The following is a 15,611-nucleotide window of genomic DNA, read 5'->3' as shown; positions in this document are numbered from 1 at the left end:
AAGTTGTCAAAGTTACCTTTTGATTTTCTATTTGCATTCCCTGTGTGTTTCTGTGAAACACAGAGCACAAATAGTGGCAGGAAACCAAAGAAGTATCAGCTCTCAGTAGGGCAGCATCTCATCAAGGGAGATGACATGCCCTGTTTGCACACTGCTGCATAGCCTGGGGGGAAGAACTCTTGAACTGATAACTAAGCAGAAAGTTAAGTTTTCAGGTGGTTAAAACCAAGGCTGCTTTGGTTTTCTTTCATGCAGGATCTCCTGAAGGGGTTCTCTGGGAGACCACGGACCTCCTCACTTTGAAAAATAAAACATCCTTGTGCTAAGGCTTATTCTCCCAGATCTTCTTACTGCTCTTGGTAGTCTGTGTTTAACTTTATGGAATAAATGAGGTCTATCACTTATCTTTTTGCTACATCTAATAAGTGTGATCTCAATGTGAACCAGATACATTTGAAAGACATTAAAACCTCACTGGGACACAGGAACTGCATTATCAGGAATGCAAGCCTGTGGAGCAGCTGCTTCCCCAAAATGTGTGCTGGAGAGTTTGGGAATGAGAATCCCATCATTCCTGCAACAGCTGCTCTCAGCTGGACACCTCAAAACACCCGAGGGCTTGCACCTCTCCACCACCATGGGAGCAATGGGGACATCAGGGCCAGTGTTTGTCTCAGAGGTGTCACACTTTTATTTCCTCCATGTCTAAGTGTGTTGCCCAGTGCTGTATGCTTCCAGAACTCGTTGTTACAGGAGGACACAACAACTTCTTACACAAGCCATTGGCTTGTAGACCCGGGGGGCTAATAAGCTCCAAGGAAGGTGGCCAGGCTGCAGGGTTGTGCTGGGAATGGTGGCCTTCCAGCCTGCAAGGATACGTGCACAGGTTCTCAGACACCCTCTGCTTTGCAGTTTTACATCTTCATAGCAAAGCTTAGAGACAGCCAGCCCACACGCTTATCCTGGAACATTTCCCATGAAAGACTTATTGGACAAAATAAAAGCCACTGAGGAAACGTTCATTAAAGTGTAAGGCTCTGTCAACATAGAAAAATTTAGCTGATACCACCACACACCTAGAAATGTATCTGTATAAACCATTATGCAGATTTGTGAAAAAAATTCGGAGTGGTTTGAATGTTACTTCTATGTAAGCAAACTGAGACACACAATGACTTTTACATTATGCACATGCTTCTGCAGCTGGTTCCATCAACAGATCAACATCGAGCACTTCTGGCAGTACTTTAGCCTCAGGACTAAACCTGCCTCCTCTAGGTGAGCTCTGCTTTGTAGCAGGGCAGGTTTGGACATCACTGTCCATTTCTGCCCTGTGGGAGAGGCAGTGGGCAAGGATAATTGGCCCAGTGAACGTGTGCCACAGCCTTCAGTATCTACAGAAGACTCAAGAACACAACTGGGAATGGAATGTAGAAAAAACATGGGTAAGTTTACAAAGAACCCAGAAGAATGGTGTGAACATTTCTGGCCGAACTTCCTGATTTTTCTCAGTGAAGCATTAACTCAAATGCCCATGAAAAAGGGTTTTATATTGTTTCAGTACCCACAGTTGGGAAAGGGAGACAAATCATTCCAGTTTGCTACAAGTGAAGGCATGCTTTGTTTTCTTCCAGACACTGGGGAGGCAGGCAAGGCAGGCCTACATCTCCTGTAGAATTTGGGTAACTGCAAGGTTCCCTATGAGCTGCTTTTCAAAGTGCGCTGCTGGACAGCCGAGTTTGCAAAACCTAAAGGCACCTGAGAGAGCCACCACTGGTCTGGGCAGTCACCCAGCGTGGTGGGACTGGTGTCTGACTCCCACAACTTATGTAAAAGACATGAAAGGTTGTCACCCTCTTTTGTCTCCTGAACTGACCTCTTCCTTAATAATCTGGAGAAAGATTCTAAATACAAAGAAAGAACTTGATTTCAAATCCACTAAAACATACAAGAGAGAATACACTGGAAATTAATTTAAGGAGTAAAAACGTAAAACCAAAAATATTTCTAAAACCTGATTTTCACACTCACGCCAAGGTTAATCAAGTCCCTCTGTTTATACCTGACTTCCCTTTGAGATACCCATTTCCAACTTATTTGTATGCAGTATAATGCTGTATAATGGAGCAAGCTTCCAAACAAGCATTTCAGATCTTCCTGCATCCAAGCTCTGGCTATAATGCACTTGCAGACGCTTAATTTTAAGCATGGAGCTCCATTCCCAGGTCTGATGTGCCCATTTTGTGGCAGACCAGCACTCGGAGAAAGGTTTTTGGGAACCAACTCCATATCACTTCTTTACGTGCACAGCAAGCTGATAGCAGTGTATGTGGGAAAACAGCACCAGGACTTCCAGGTGTAAAACCCTGAACACATGTGGTTTCTGGGAGATGGTCCTTGGGAGAAGCCCAGTCCTGCTGCTGTCTGAAATACATCAAGAAACACCTTAAGGGGAGAAGAAACAAAAACACTCACAGCAGCCATTTCCTAGGCTAGAAAACAATGGAATTTTTATTGAACAGAGATGGCTCATAAACACACTCAAAGGAGTTCCACCTGCTGTTCAGCAATATTCATTGCTATCTGATAATAACCTATGGGGGCAGCTGTATAAAACAGGAATAAAATACCAAATTGCTATATTTATTAATAACTTTGCCTTCCCAATACAGAACCGTAAGTATTTCAAGTCTGAAAATAGACCACAATTGTTAGCATTTAAACCAAACCAATCATATATTTATGATAACAAATATACAAAAAAAGGCAGTCAATATATTAAACATTTAAATCAATAGCATACATTTCTCAGAGGTAAACATTGAGCAAACAAAGCCACTGAAGATGATCAGGAATCAGGTAAAAGTTTCACGGTCAAGCTCCAAACACTGTAGCTTTTCTAAAGCCGTACTGGTATTACACTTTTATCTAGCCCCTACATTGAGAACTATGTAGCATGAACATTTGAAAATATAACATTGGCTATCCAGCAGGCAACTGGGAGTTCCTTAAGTCCTCCTTGTGTTTATATTGGAGCACCTGTGGAGACAGAGGGCAGTAGGAGTCAAGCATTTTGTTTTGCAACGCTGAGGTTTGAGTTCTGTTCTAGATGAGCACAAGAGGGTCCTCATACCAAACACAAATTCCAGCACTGATAAGAGAGTATTTGTCTGACAACCTGCATGAAGAATCAGCCTCTGTGCATTAAACACAATGGGACTTGCACACCTGCCTATTTACTGAAAGCCTGTGCTATTTCTACTGCACAGAAAAAGTCTCCTTCAGTAGCTGATCTAATGCCTGAGGTTGAAAGCTTGGGGTACGTACATACACTCAAAAATAATGTGATAAATCTACTATCGACAACTAATAAAAGTTTGCATTGCCATATTGCTCACAACATGAATGTACAATTTGCACAAAACATGGCTCTTCAACATGAATATTTTGCAAGCTACTATATATATATATGTATATATAATATGTATAATTTCTTTTCTTAAAGAATTGTATGCTAGAGTGCATGCAAAGAATTTCAAAGCAGTAGCACGACAGGAGCGATCACTTGTTTACAGATTACTGAGACCATTCCATACAGAAACAGTGGGATATTAGATAACACACAGACAAGTAGGTAGATGTAGGTACACCCTGCTTCTTCAGGGACCTTCCCATGTGACACCTGAATCTCAGACCCCTTTGAAAGACCAAACAGGGCTCTGGAGGTGCTCACACTCTGACAATAAATCACTTCTGTTGGAGATGACAGCAAAGGAGGCACTTGTCCCTTAGCCAGGAGTAGAGGCAAGCAATCTTCTCCATAGCCAACATCTGTTCCAGGTCCTGCTCCTGCATTTCTAAGCAGCGAGTGGTGAGCATCTATCCATCCAAAGTTTTAGCTGGTCCCAAGCAGTCTCCTGCAACCTTTACAGCTGGAAATCCAGGACTGAGAAGCCGGATCCCCTAAACAGCAGTGCACAGCACTGCCACCATTCTAGTCAGATATGTACAAGGAATGACACGTATCCTCTGCTTTAAAATTTACATAGAGTATATACAAATAAAGCTATTCTATCAAGGTGCAAGTTTATTATTCTCTGGTGTGTTCCAATGAAGATTTCTTAAAAAACTCTTCATACAGACCCACCAGGACAGTTTACACAAAGTTGAAATTTTGTCAAATTCATTATGTATGCTCCCTTCTGCAAACTTCTTAAGGAAACTCCTGTTACTTTCTCTTGGAGTTCTGACTATGCACAGGGCTGGATTTGATAGACTACAGCCATGTCTAATATAATTTCCTTGATTTTAATACATTTTAAACTCAGATGAAGTGGCAGCATGTGTTTGTTTTTTTTTGGTTTTTTTTTTTTTTTTCCCAGGATGTCATCCATCTCTATGAAATGAGGCAGGACATGTAATTAGATGTCAGGGGGATTGTATTTAGTGTGCCCAGTCCAGCTTCCCTTGCTTTTCATGGGACTGTGGTGTGTGAAGCTGGCACAGTTTGGCCCTATGTGTATGTCTGGAAGTCCTTGGTGCTATTTTACACTGGCTGAGTCCTTGGTGCTTTTTCACACTGGCTAATGACAGGCGATGCCCTCAAAAAAATAAAAATAAAAAAAAAAAACCAAATGCAATTTACTAAACAGTAAACATCAGCCTGATGCACTAAACAGATGGATATGGAATGCAACTTGTCTAAAATTAGAATGGTTGTTTTCTTAGGCAGGTCTAAATTCATAAAAATCTTTCCCATTCCACGCAGGCCTCATTCTGCAGCATGTAAATATATGATACTTCTAATAAAAGTCATTGGGAATGCAAAGCCTGTGATCATGGAGCAGAAGGAAGGCCTGCCCTCTCCCATTTCTCTTCAGCAAAAACCTCAAGTAACATAAGTACACGTTTATGATCCCTGATGAAGAAGAGGGGCTGTGTGCAATGACAGCAGGATTTGGCCTTCAGCCTTTATGGTGTACCAACCACAGCTGTGCAGATGACTGCATGGGAAATTACATCTGCTAGTGCATTAAAAAACCATACAGCCTTGCAGTAACTCCCATTAAAAATCCCCACTGACTTCAGGAGAGAGACAGAGCAAGAGAGCAGTCTTTAGCAAGTGCATGCTCTGCTCCTCTGGAGTTATGTTCCTCAAAAACACCTTTCTGTAATACCATTTTTCTCCATTTTGTAAGCTGATTATATCAAGGCATTCACAGCAGAGGCTTTGCACGTGTCCTCTCAAGCTAAGGGGAGCCTTTCACACTAGAAACAAAGATCTCATTAGTCTTTTTTCTTTTTCAGAGTAATGCAATAATAAAAATCAACTTGCTGGTTTCACATGCTGCAGTGCCTTTATACAGCCTTAACAAAATAAGATTTTTGTTAAGGCTGTTACAATGCATTTGTCATCTAGCAATGACAAATGAATCGTAATCTCATTGGAGATTATAAAAGGATCAGCATCAGACAGACATTAAATGGTGTTTAAGATGACCTAAGGTGCACTTGGAGAAGATGCTGTGAGAGTACTTCAGCAATTAAAAAAAGGATTCAAAAGAAATTAAATACAAACATGCCCTTTAAAATAATGTTCAAGCTGTGGACACAGTGGACAAAGGCAAACAAAGCTGCCACCTCAAATTATGGCTGAGCTTCCCTATTTTTCATACATTCCCTTCTGCCTTGGTTCTGAGCACCCTCAGTTAGTCTCTCCAGTGGAAGGGCTTGTGCTGGATCATTAACAGCACAAACCAGGCAATTTTCAAAAGCATCTAACACACTCAAGAGAATGACATCTTTGAATGAGCTACAGATGTCTCTCTGTCCTTTTGAGAAAAAATATTTGTTTCCAGAAACATTTGTATTTCTTAGCTATAATCTTTCTCAATTGAAAAACATCTGCCATCCTATTGTCCACACTCTGACTCTGTTATTTTGTTTTTATCCACCGTAAATGGGTAAGCAAAGGGGAAGAAAGTTTCACCTGTGTTGGTAATTACAGATGACCTCAAACATGCATGTGAAGCCACAAACCAGTATTTAAGCCACATCTGTGGGATGGAGGACAGGATCTCTGTGTTTGTTGATGATGGCTGTTGGGTTATGTGATCTTTCATTTCCTTCTCAATAAAAAGTGAAATGAAACCTCCACATAAAACCCCAACAAAAGATGACAGCAAACAAAACCACTTTGCTAGAAAAAAAAGCCAAACCCAAATTCGTAACAACCATAACAAATGCAAAACAATCATAACCATTCCTGGGTTTGCATTACACAAATTAGGAGTCTGCCTAAAACCAGCAAAAAATCAAGATCAGCACAATGGTTCTGCACATCTTATTTCTGGCACATCCTTTCCTCTTGTTTTCACTTTTCTTTCCTAGCTTCCAGTTCCAAGAGATCTCAGGGACAGGTGGAAGTGGATGCGAAGAGGCAGAAAGGAAGCAAAGAGCTCTCCCACAGACAATGTTATTCTCTATTTATATATATATTTATATCTATATACAGAATGCTCACACCAGGATTTCCTAATTTAGGTGTTGCTTTCAGAAGTGGATCATTCTCCATTTAAAGATCAAGACTGTGCTTTCTAATTACAGATATGCATTTGGCCTGCAAAGACTTCAAAGGTGACACAGTATGAAGGAGAGATGGAAAACAGACCTAATACACAAACTAGAGAAATCAATGAAAAGGCTTCCAGCCATTTTGGTGGAGCAAATTTCATCATGCTTTCATGTTTTGGTTTGTGAATGACGTTATAGCAGAAACGTAACCTGTATTTTTTTCATAGAACATTCATACATTTTTAACATGTAAATTACTCCTTGAACCCTGTATCAAATATTTGTAAATGCTAAACTAGGTACAAAGTGAAACCCATTTGGGAAAATGTAGCAGAGGGAGGTTTAGCTGCACTAATGGATATTGCATTAATGCTTAGCGTCAAGGAAGGCTGACTGCCATTAACAAGAAATCTCATTACAAACATGATTTCACACCTCATAACATAGTCCGTAGATCTATTTACTGTCCATCTCTCTTTCCTGAACATACACACAATGATAACTACAGACACAAAATCCAAAGCATTGCACATGCTTCATCTTCCCAATGAAAAAATAACCAAACCAACCAAAAAAACAAAACAAACAAAGAAACCCCAAAACCCCAAATCTCTCCCAAAACCAGCCAACCAACTCAACACCAAAAACAACAGAGAAACAAAATTCTCAGCATGGACGATTGGAATTGAATGTTTTACAATCTCACTTCTGCCATGAATGACTTAAGACACTTTCCAGACTTTGACCTAATGCAAAAAATGCTCTAAGGATAACTCATGTACAAATAGCATTACAAGAAGCTTTCAGAGGAGTGGGACTGAAAGACACTCTAGCAGCCCACCTATTACTGGCTGTGGGGAGGGCAGGTTGAGAGAATGTGGTATTTCCTGTGGGCTTTTCTTTTCCTTCCTCTCTGTGGTAGATGGCAGAGCCAAGAGAGAGTGGGGAAGAAGAGCACTGATCCTAACTTGGGGCTGTAAACAGCAGCGATCCATTATTCAGCCTCACCCACAACACCAAAGAGATCGGTAGGAGGAATGTCCTGCATTGCAGAGAGTGGGATTTACTTATTTGGTGTCTGCATAATGCTCAGCACCTCTGCTTCCCACTGGCACAGCACCTATGGCTGCACAACAGCTGCAAGGCTTTTCTAGTACTAACTGGAACTTTGCCAGGAACATGAAGTCAAAAAGCTCTGAGATACATTCCTATAGTCCATGTATTCTTCAATGGAAAAACATAACTCATAACTGAAATAAGACTGCACATTTTACTGCAACCCCAAATGGCACAATTAGTCATTGGCTTAATAACTGCATAGCAAAAATCAGTTCCCAAGGTATTGAACTGACTGGGTTAAGCAGGGTATTTGACCAAGAGACTGCTTGGATGCTGGGGAAGCAGCTTTCACTCTGATGAGGCTCCAGGGGCTTTCTGTGCCCCTTCCTACTTACTGCCCCACAACCAGCACAGGGGCATAGGAGGCTTTTGACTGTGCTGAGGGGCAAATCCCAGCCTGCAGATGTGCTGTGAGCTCTTCAAAAGCTATGCAGAACAGAGAGAACCTGACTTTGGAAAAGCTCATCTGAAAGCCTCTCACGCAGTAAGCTACAGGATATTCAATTTATCCACTGCTGGAAAGGGGAAAGGGTAAGGCTGGACTCTCTTGAACCTGCAGCTTTAACAAGTCCAGATGTTTTGAAACATGTTAATCTGTCCCTGCCAGAATAAGGTTTTGGCCTTAATTAATTAAAATGACCTCCTAACACACTGGATTTTCCTAAAGTGGCAGTCTCTTTTTTTGTTTCTGAGCATCTCCCTTTTCTTTTGTGACTTATTGTAAACCATAAATGATTTTCTATTGGGTATTTCAGTGAGGCTTTTTCCTTGTCTTTGTTTGCTTTAGAAAGGCAGTAAGAAAGAAGATTGCCTCTCACTGTGCCAGGCAAAGCCGAATAATGGAAGTTTTAATGATAACACAGCAGCAGAGATGAGGGGGAGTGGAAAGACCAAAGTTAACCAGCAGCAGCAGTGAAGATATTGGTAAGGACAAGTAAGTGCCATCGATTGCTGAACTCCATGGCCATATCTGAGCATGGGACCGAGCAAACCCTCTGTGTGAGCACTGAAGAGATGGGAGCCAGCTGGGCTGGTTGGGAATGCCAAGCAAGTGGTGGGAGAGGGGGCTGTTTCTCCTCTTCCTGCTCTCCTCTTCCCTTTGATTTCCTGGAAACTCTGAGTTGGGGAACAAATGAATTAGCCAGCAGTGGACACTATACCTCTGGAATCAGAGGCAAAGATCTAAGGTTATACATTCAAATTCTTTTACCTAATCCTCTTCCCTTACCAAGACCTCTTCATCACTGTGCCATCCAGCATGGCCAGAAACCTGTACCTAAGTTAAGCATTCCCGCTCACACAGCATCACTGCCTCTACAGGATGAAAGAACAAAACTGTCAGCCCAAAGAAAGGTGAAAAATGCCTCTCCAAAGGAAAAGGAAACTACAAAGTTGCTGTTCTGGTACAATCAAGAGGACAGATTTAGTCAACTAAACATGCAAAGCACAAGGTGTTTGTAGAATTTAACCTATCCAGCCAACACAACCTCTCTTGTAACTTGCTGCCATGTCTCCTGGGTGTTTTAGTGACAAGCAGTCCAAGCAAAGCACAAAACCCATCATCTAATGAGACCCTTGACTTTGAAGTGGTGAGATACCACATTTTAAGTCCCGTGCAGTCATCCAAGACAAACACACTCTAGGCCATTCACGGCTGTTCCATGCAAGAAGCCTTGGACAAAGCTGAAGGAATGACAGCTTAATGGCAACAAAAATAAATGGAATGCCCTCCTCCTACCCACACTGAGGTTGCTTCCCCAGCTCAAAGGCTCACTGAAGGCAGCTGACAAATTCCCATTAGTCTTTCTGCAGGTTTCCAGATTTTCCTTCTGCTTTGGGCAACACATGAATAATATTCTCAGCAGTGCTCTCACTGAAGTCATGGGGCATTGAGCCACAGCTGAAGACTCAGCTTTGCTGTTTTTTGCACTTGAAGGCCAGTTACAAATAGCAGATCAGGTGCAATTGTACTGAAATGATAACATGGTCAGAGTGGCCAGCCTCTGTTTTCACCCACTGAAGATAACAAGCCTTACCTCAAAATAAATAACAAGTTAAAAAATAGCATAATAATTTTGCTTCAAACACATGGAAGTGCTACAGGTTGGTTTGCTTATAGGCTGACATAGTAATGTTATAGTAATGTTCTCATCTATGGGGTTTCAGATATTATCTGAGGGCTATTTCAAGGCTAACATCCTACAAACAAGTTTATTAAATTTTAGGCTAAATCCTAGGCAGTTCTTTTAATTCTTATAAATCTCAACACCTCTGTGCCAGATGATGAAAGCAACATCAGGCCCTTCATTTCTGTAAAGCACTTGCAGAGCCTCACATGAAAGACACTTTGTCAAACCAACTAACTTAAAGTCTTTGGCTTTAGGTAACTCTCATTCAGCAAAAAAATCCAAACAAACAAAACTAAAACAAAACACCAAAACCACAACCAAAACCAACCAACCAACCAAACAACCCCAAACCCAAGCTAGTGGCTTCAGAGGCAGCTTTAGTGAATGCAAGTTTTAGGTTGTCATCTTTCAGCAGTATTTTTAAGACAGAGCCAGCTCCTGAGGGACCCCAAATATGTGCAACTGACTTCAATTAGTTCTGCAGGATTCCAGCTTCTCCCAGGATTTAATCCATAGATAGAAGCACTAGGAATGGTTGTTTTTTCTAGGATGGCCTAATCCTCATCTTTAGTATGTGAATGTGTTAGCATTAAAAAACCCCACTTAAACAGGATCCTGCATGCCTGAATCCCCACAGACCTGGCAGCATTCCATGCCAGAACTGAAGCCTCCTCTGATTTTAGGCATGTACAGCTGGGAAGAAGAGATGTCCTTCTTTTTCATCACTGCAGCACCTCAGAGCAGTTTATTTCAGTGCAAACAGACCACTTCCCTTTTTATTTTTAACCTTCAAAGAGCACTACATGTTGCTATGCCTTGAAACAAATCTAGAATTTCAGAAAGCCCCCAGCACATGACACAGTACAGCCCATCCAGGACTTGTGCAGTGTTTGGTACGAAGCCAGTGGATATTCAGCGGAAAAAGGCTCAGTGTCCACAGCAGCATGTGGAGGATTCAGCAAGCAGCTCTCATTAGTGCCAATAGGAGCCTGGCTACTAAACCTTCACACCTTTTCAGAGATGTTTCCTCTGTCTTTTTTATGAATCCACTCCAGAGCTGGAACCAAGCAGGCAGAAGTTTTAGCTGGGGAAAAAGCAGTCTTAGCCATTAGAAAGCTGGCCCTGTTCCAGAACAGAGAGCATCTGGCCGCCAGCTGTGTTTAGACGACAGCAGGCCTAAGGAATAGATCAGGGGAAAATCAGAGAAACAAGTAGACAGTGCTGAAATGTGTAATGAAAGGAATGCCAGCCTTCCCCTGTGATGTCCAAAACCTTTGCCCTCCTACATTCCCCATCCTTTTGTCTTCCTAGCTCTTGAGCCAATTATTGGAAAATCAACTATTCAGGACAACACAGATACCACTTCTGAGCTTGGGAAGGAATCCAGCAGGGCTCTAGAGTAAAAAAACTGGGAAGTGTGGGAACTGGCAGCACGTGAAGCAAAGTGGGAATGTGAGGAAATTCTGGAAACGAAGGGACAACCATGAAGGGATATAAGGAAAGGTCTGCCAGGAGACAAGGACAGGATGCATGTAAATCCTCAAATATTACAGCAGTGGTTTAGCATAAAAATGACAGATGGAAAGGCAACTTCACTCATTAGAGGCTGGAAAATTATGATTAAAAGAGAAAATCTTAAGTTTTTCTAAGGATGTTGTATGTCTTTCCATTTTACCAAAAGTGGAAGCAATATTTGGCCTCAAAACTTGTAAATTATTGTGACTCATACAAAGACAAAAAGAAGAGAAAGCTTTTTATTTTCTAAGATGATAACACCATGTCTGAAAAAAATGCTAATAAAATGCTCTGTTGGAAAGAGCCTTATCTGATAGGGATGGTATTCATGGGTACCCACTGAAACTCACACTGCTTTTTAGATTAAATTGACAAGAGCCCTTCCCCCCAGCCCCAGATTAATGGAATGAAGAATCCATGCATGAAGCCACATATAATAAAGGTTGGAGATTATGAAACAGGCTAGAAGACACGATCAGAATTGCAATTGATCTTGATGAAGTGGGGAAATTGCCCTGATTAGAGCAGAACAAATTTAATAAGGAGAAATTGAAAGTGTTATACTTTGAAAGGTGTAGTAAACAAATGCATAAATAAAGATGGAATTCCTGGGAAGGCAGCAGTGAATCCCTCAGGAATTATAAAACAGACTAGATCAAAGTCAGCCATGGGATGTTCTTGCAGAAAATATCTGGGGATATATTTTCTGACATGCTTTACATAAACCACCGCAACAGTTTCTCTGCTTTGCTTGCTAATGTATAAAACTCCTGCTGGAGTACGGAAATTTGGGGAAAATGGGAAGCCATGAAGGAAATGACAGCAAAATCAGAAAACACGAACAAAGGAACTAGGAAAGACTATACTAGTGATGCAAGGAGGATAATTCCTTTCATACACAGAATAACTTTGTAAAAAGATCTTGTAAGATCATCTGTTTTTCCTGTCAATCAGGGCTTGAAGGAAAAGTGGCTTGATTTGCAATGAAGAAATTCTGAAGTCTCTAAGGAAAACCTTCTGATTATGAGAGTGGTGAAGATCATGGATCTCTGTGACTGGATTTTTGAAGAGCCTGCAAACTGCACATTGTCTGGCATGGCTCAGCTGGACTTCACCCAGCCTCACATCAGGAGAGGCAGACTAAAATCACCATCTCCAAACTCTGGTTTGTGGATCCACAAAGGTTTGCTGGCTGCTTCCAGGAGAAATGAATGCTAGGTTTACACAGGCTGGCTTTTCTGCTGGCAAAAGTCCTGGGGACCACTGGGCAAAAAATAATTGAAAGTTATGACTCTTTTTTCTTAAGGTTTCCTTCAACTATACATCTGTGATGTTTGGATTACCAGCATTTCCAGGAGCAAAAGTTATTCTTGTATAAATCCTTAGCTGCAGTGCCTTCCTTAATCAGCTCAGGGTGCCCAAACAGCTGAGCACCCCATGTGCAGCCACCAAAGGCCCTGTTAACCCTTTTATTGCTGAAAGAAATCTAGTGAACTTTACCACAGACACCCTCAACTCAGAAGAAGGGCTAGCATGGAGTTACCAGTGTTTCCCTCCCATTTAATACAATTATTATTTTTTTAAAAACTTTGCTGTGTTAAACCATGAGGCCGCAGGGTGAGGCCTGCTCTTAGCCAGTTGTTTTTGTCGTACAAGGATGGGTTTCCATGGATGAGAAGGCACACCAAGCAACAACAAGTGCCTCTGTGTGTTGCTGTTGTATTAACTATGGTCTTGCTTCTCTAGGATCACAACATTTACTCAGAAGTAGCCACTACTTTCAAGTTCCAGACAACATCTTGTTTGAACATCTACTATGCAGAAAACAAGATCTAACTGACTGACATGCAGTGTCTCTGCAACATTAGTGGCAGTTTAGACATTTTGTCATTTGTTGCAGAAACTGTAGAAGCTTTAGAAGACCAAGCACAAGGGATGATTTATACCTCAGAGTCATAAAACAGCTTCTTACTGTGTTGATAGCTAAAAACTGTGTTCTCTGAGCACATCAAAAGCTGGAACATGGAAGGGCACCTGATGTAGATGCTTCAACAAAAGAAAAAGAGGTTAACATGCAAACTTCTGAACTTCTTAGAATGGCACGCTAAAAATAAATATATTAATGTCATTTTGCCATGGAGAAGGCAACATCTTTGCCTGCTTCTTACTGTGGTTTTCAGAGAGGGCATCCAGAATGCTGTGGCACATAGCAGATTTGTCTTGCTAACAATATGCTGCAAAATAAACAAAGCTGACATCTGACATTTAAACCACACCCCCCCCACCCTACCCAAGCCCTGCATTGTAGATTACCTATACATTCTCAGGATACAGTGAGAAATCATTCTACAGTACATATTTAATTATAATTTTAAAAAGTCTAACTCAGACACAATCTCTGGCCAGTAGCAAAATATCCACACATCACTAAATTAAAGATCTGTTGTTATCTCTTCACTGCAACAAACAGAAATCAGCATCTCGAGAAGGAGCTCCAGGGGTATCATATTGCAGCCAATCACACCAGATAAAAAAATAAGCTAATTTCACAAATGAAGTTTGACAAGAAGTAACATTGCATTTGTCTTGGCAAAACGAAGCACGAACAGAACATTTCACAGGTACAGTTACCATGCAAAGGCATGTTTGCTGAGTTTGTAATTGATTTCAACCCCAAATCACAAGTAGCATGCAGTTCTCCTGCCCCCACCAACTACTGTATTAGAGACAGTCTGGGTAATGTGCCTCTTTTGTGTAACCATAGCCTCTTAGGCAAGATTATACCACCCTAGGAAAGAACACAAGCAAAATTTGATCATATGTGTGTTTACACAATGTACATTTTACCATTTAAAAAAACCAAAACATGTTACATAGATTCTCAAACACAGCTCTGTTGAAAATGAAATTTTAAGCTTAAGAAATAGGTTTTAAACTACAAGGCCACCCCATTATTTTTTATGAACAGTTTAAAAAGTTCCCACCCCTAAAAATCTTCCAGTATATTTCCTCAACTATAACAGTCTTACCCACTCTCTAATACAGCTGATCTTTGCTGGACAGCAATAACAGCTCTTACATTTCTTAAATGCACAAGATAATGGACTCTGGGATATAGTTCTTAACTGTAGAACACTGGAACAAATCTGACTTAAATGATTAATTGGTCAATTCAGGTGTTCCCCAGCACTACCCTTCAGGCAGGGACTTCTGCTGCTCACTGATGTGAGTCCTGGCTTTTGTTGGCATCAAGCTCCATGAACAGGCTTGTGTTCAGAATGTGAGTACAAGGGCAATTCACTGGATACTCTGGTACCCAGCTTGCTCAAAACCAGGGAGGAACTTTGTTTTCTGTATTCTCTCATCCAGGTGGGGACACAGCCCCAGCGCAGCACCTTTGGCTGAAACAGAACTGTTGGGATGCGACGTAGAATTTTTTACATTTTCTTTTTTTGTAGTCATTTAAGCAACTGCAACAGGTTTGAGCAACTGCAACAGAAGACTTAGCTTGCAGGGTCTTTAATTAGAGGGTTATCATCTTCCTCAGCTTTACACAACAGAGCCCTTTGAAGAAGACAAATGAATTGACTGAATCCTTGTGGCCAACGTCCTCTGTAAGTCCTCTAGTACACTCTGACCAGATGTTTCTCCATTCTTGTCATACAGCAACTGTTTGAAAGCTTCGTTTTCAATGAGGACCATCATGTTCTTTAGAAAGTAGCCTTCACAATAGGCAGATAGTTCTGTGACGCCGAGGAACTACAAGAAGTGAAATTAGAGAAAGATAACTGTTCTGAAAAAACCCAGGCAGCAAATACAGTGCATAAGAGCTGCACACAAACAAATACTCAAGCTAAGCCTTTCAGACAGGCACAGTCTAAAATGTGCTTACTTACAGATATAAATGCATGGAGAGGAAGGAGTTAATAAAACAGTGTTTTATGCTGATGATTCTCATAATAATTCCATGTTAAAAGACCCTGGCTATTGGGGAAACAAAATTCCACAGGCTAAAGCTTTGCTCCCTTGGAAACTGATGGAAATTTTACCACAGAGTTTACCAGACCCATGATTTCATGCTAGAAGTTACAGCCTAAAACTACAGGTTTGGGCAAACATTACAGACCACGTTTCAAGAATGGTGTCCTTAGCAAGGATGGGACATATGACTGCAGAAAGCTGTCATGCAAAATTTCATGCTTTGAGAAGAAATGGAAATAATCAGCCATTGAAAAAAATCTCCCCAGGGCAGAGGTGGACTTCCCAGCATTGGAC

The 15,611-nt window shown here is 41.2% G+C and overlaps 1 protein-coding gene across 4 annotated transcripts in view; it reads right to left on the bottom strand.

Moving 5' to 3' along the window:
* Positions 1-4,346: 4,346 nt before the first annotated feature.
* Positions 4,347-15,611, bottom strand: part of ABTB3 (ankyrin repeat and BTB domain containing 3) — a 179,833-nt gene continuing 168,568 nt past the window's right edge. For all 4 annotated transcript variants that reach the window (XM_074539300.1, XM_074539301.1, XM_074539303.1 and 1 more), the window contains one exon: positions 4,347-15,095. In XM_074539300.1, the coding sequence (XP_074395401.1) occupies positions 14,886-15,095 (210 nt within the window). In that variant the 3' untranslated portion in view covers positions 4,347-14,885. The remainder of the gene's footprint in view (positions 15,096-15,611) is intronic.

This window comes from Zonotrichia albicollis, chromosome 4 (assembly GCF_047830755.1).
Source record: "Zonotrichia albicollis isolate bZonAlb1 chromosome 4, bZonAlb1.hap1, whole genome shotgun sequence".
In the NCBI taxonomy this organism is placed as follows: Eukaryota; Metazoa; Chordata; class Aves; order Passeriformes; family Passerellidae; genus Zonotrichia; species Zonotrichia albicollis.
Note: the sequence above shows the minus strand (reverse complement) of the source record. Positions and strands in the feature narration are given on the sequence as shown.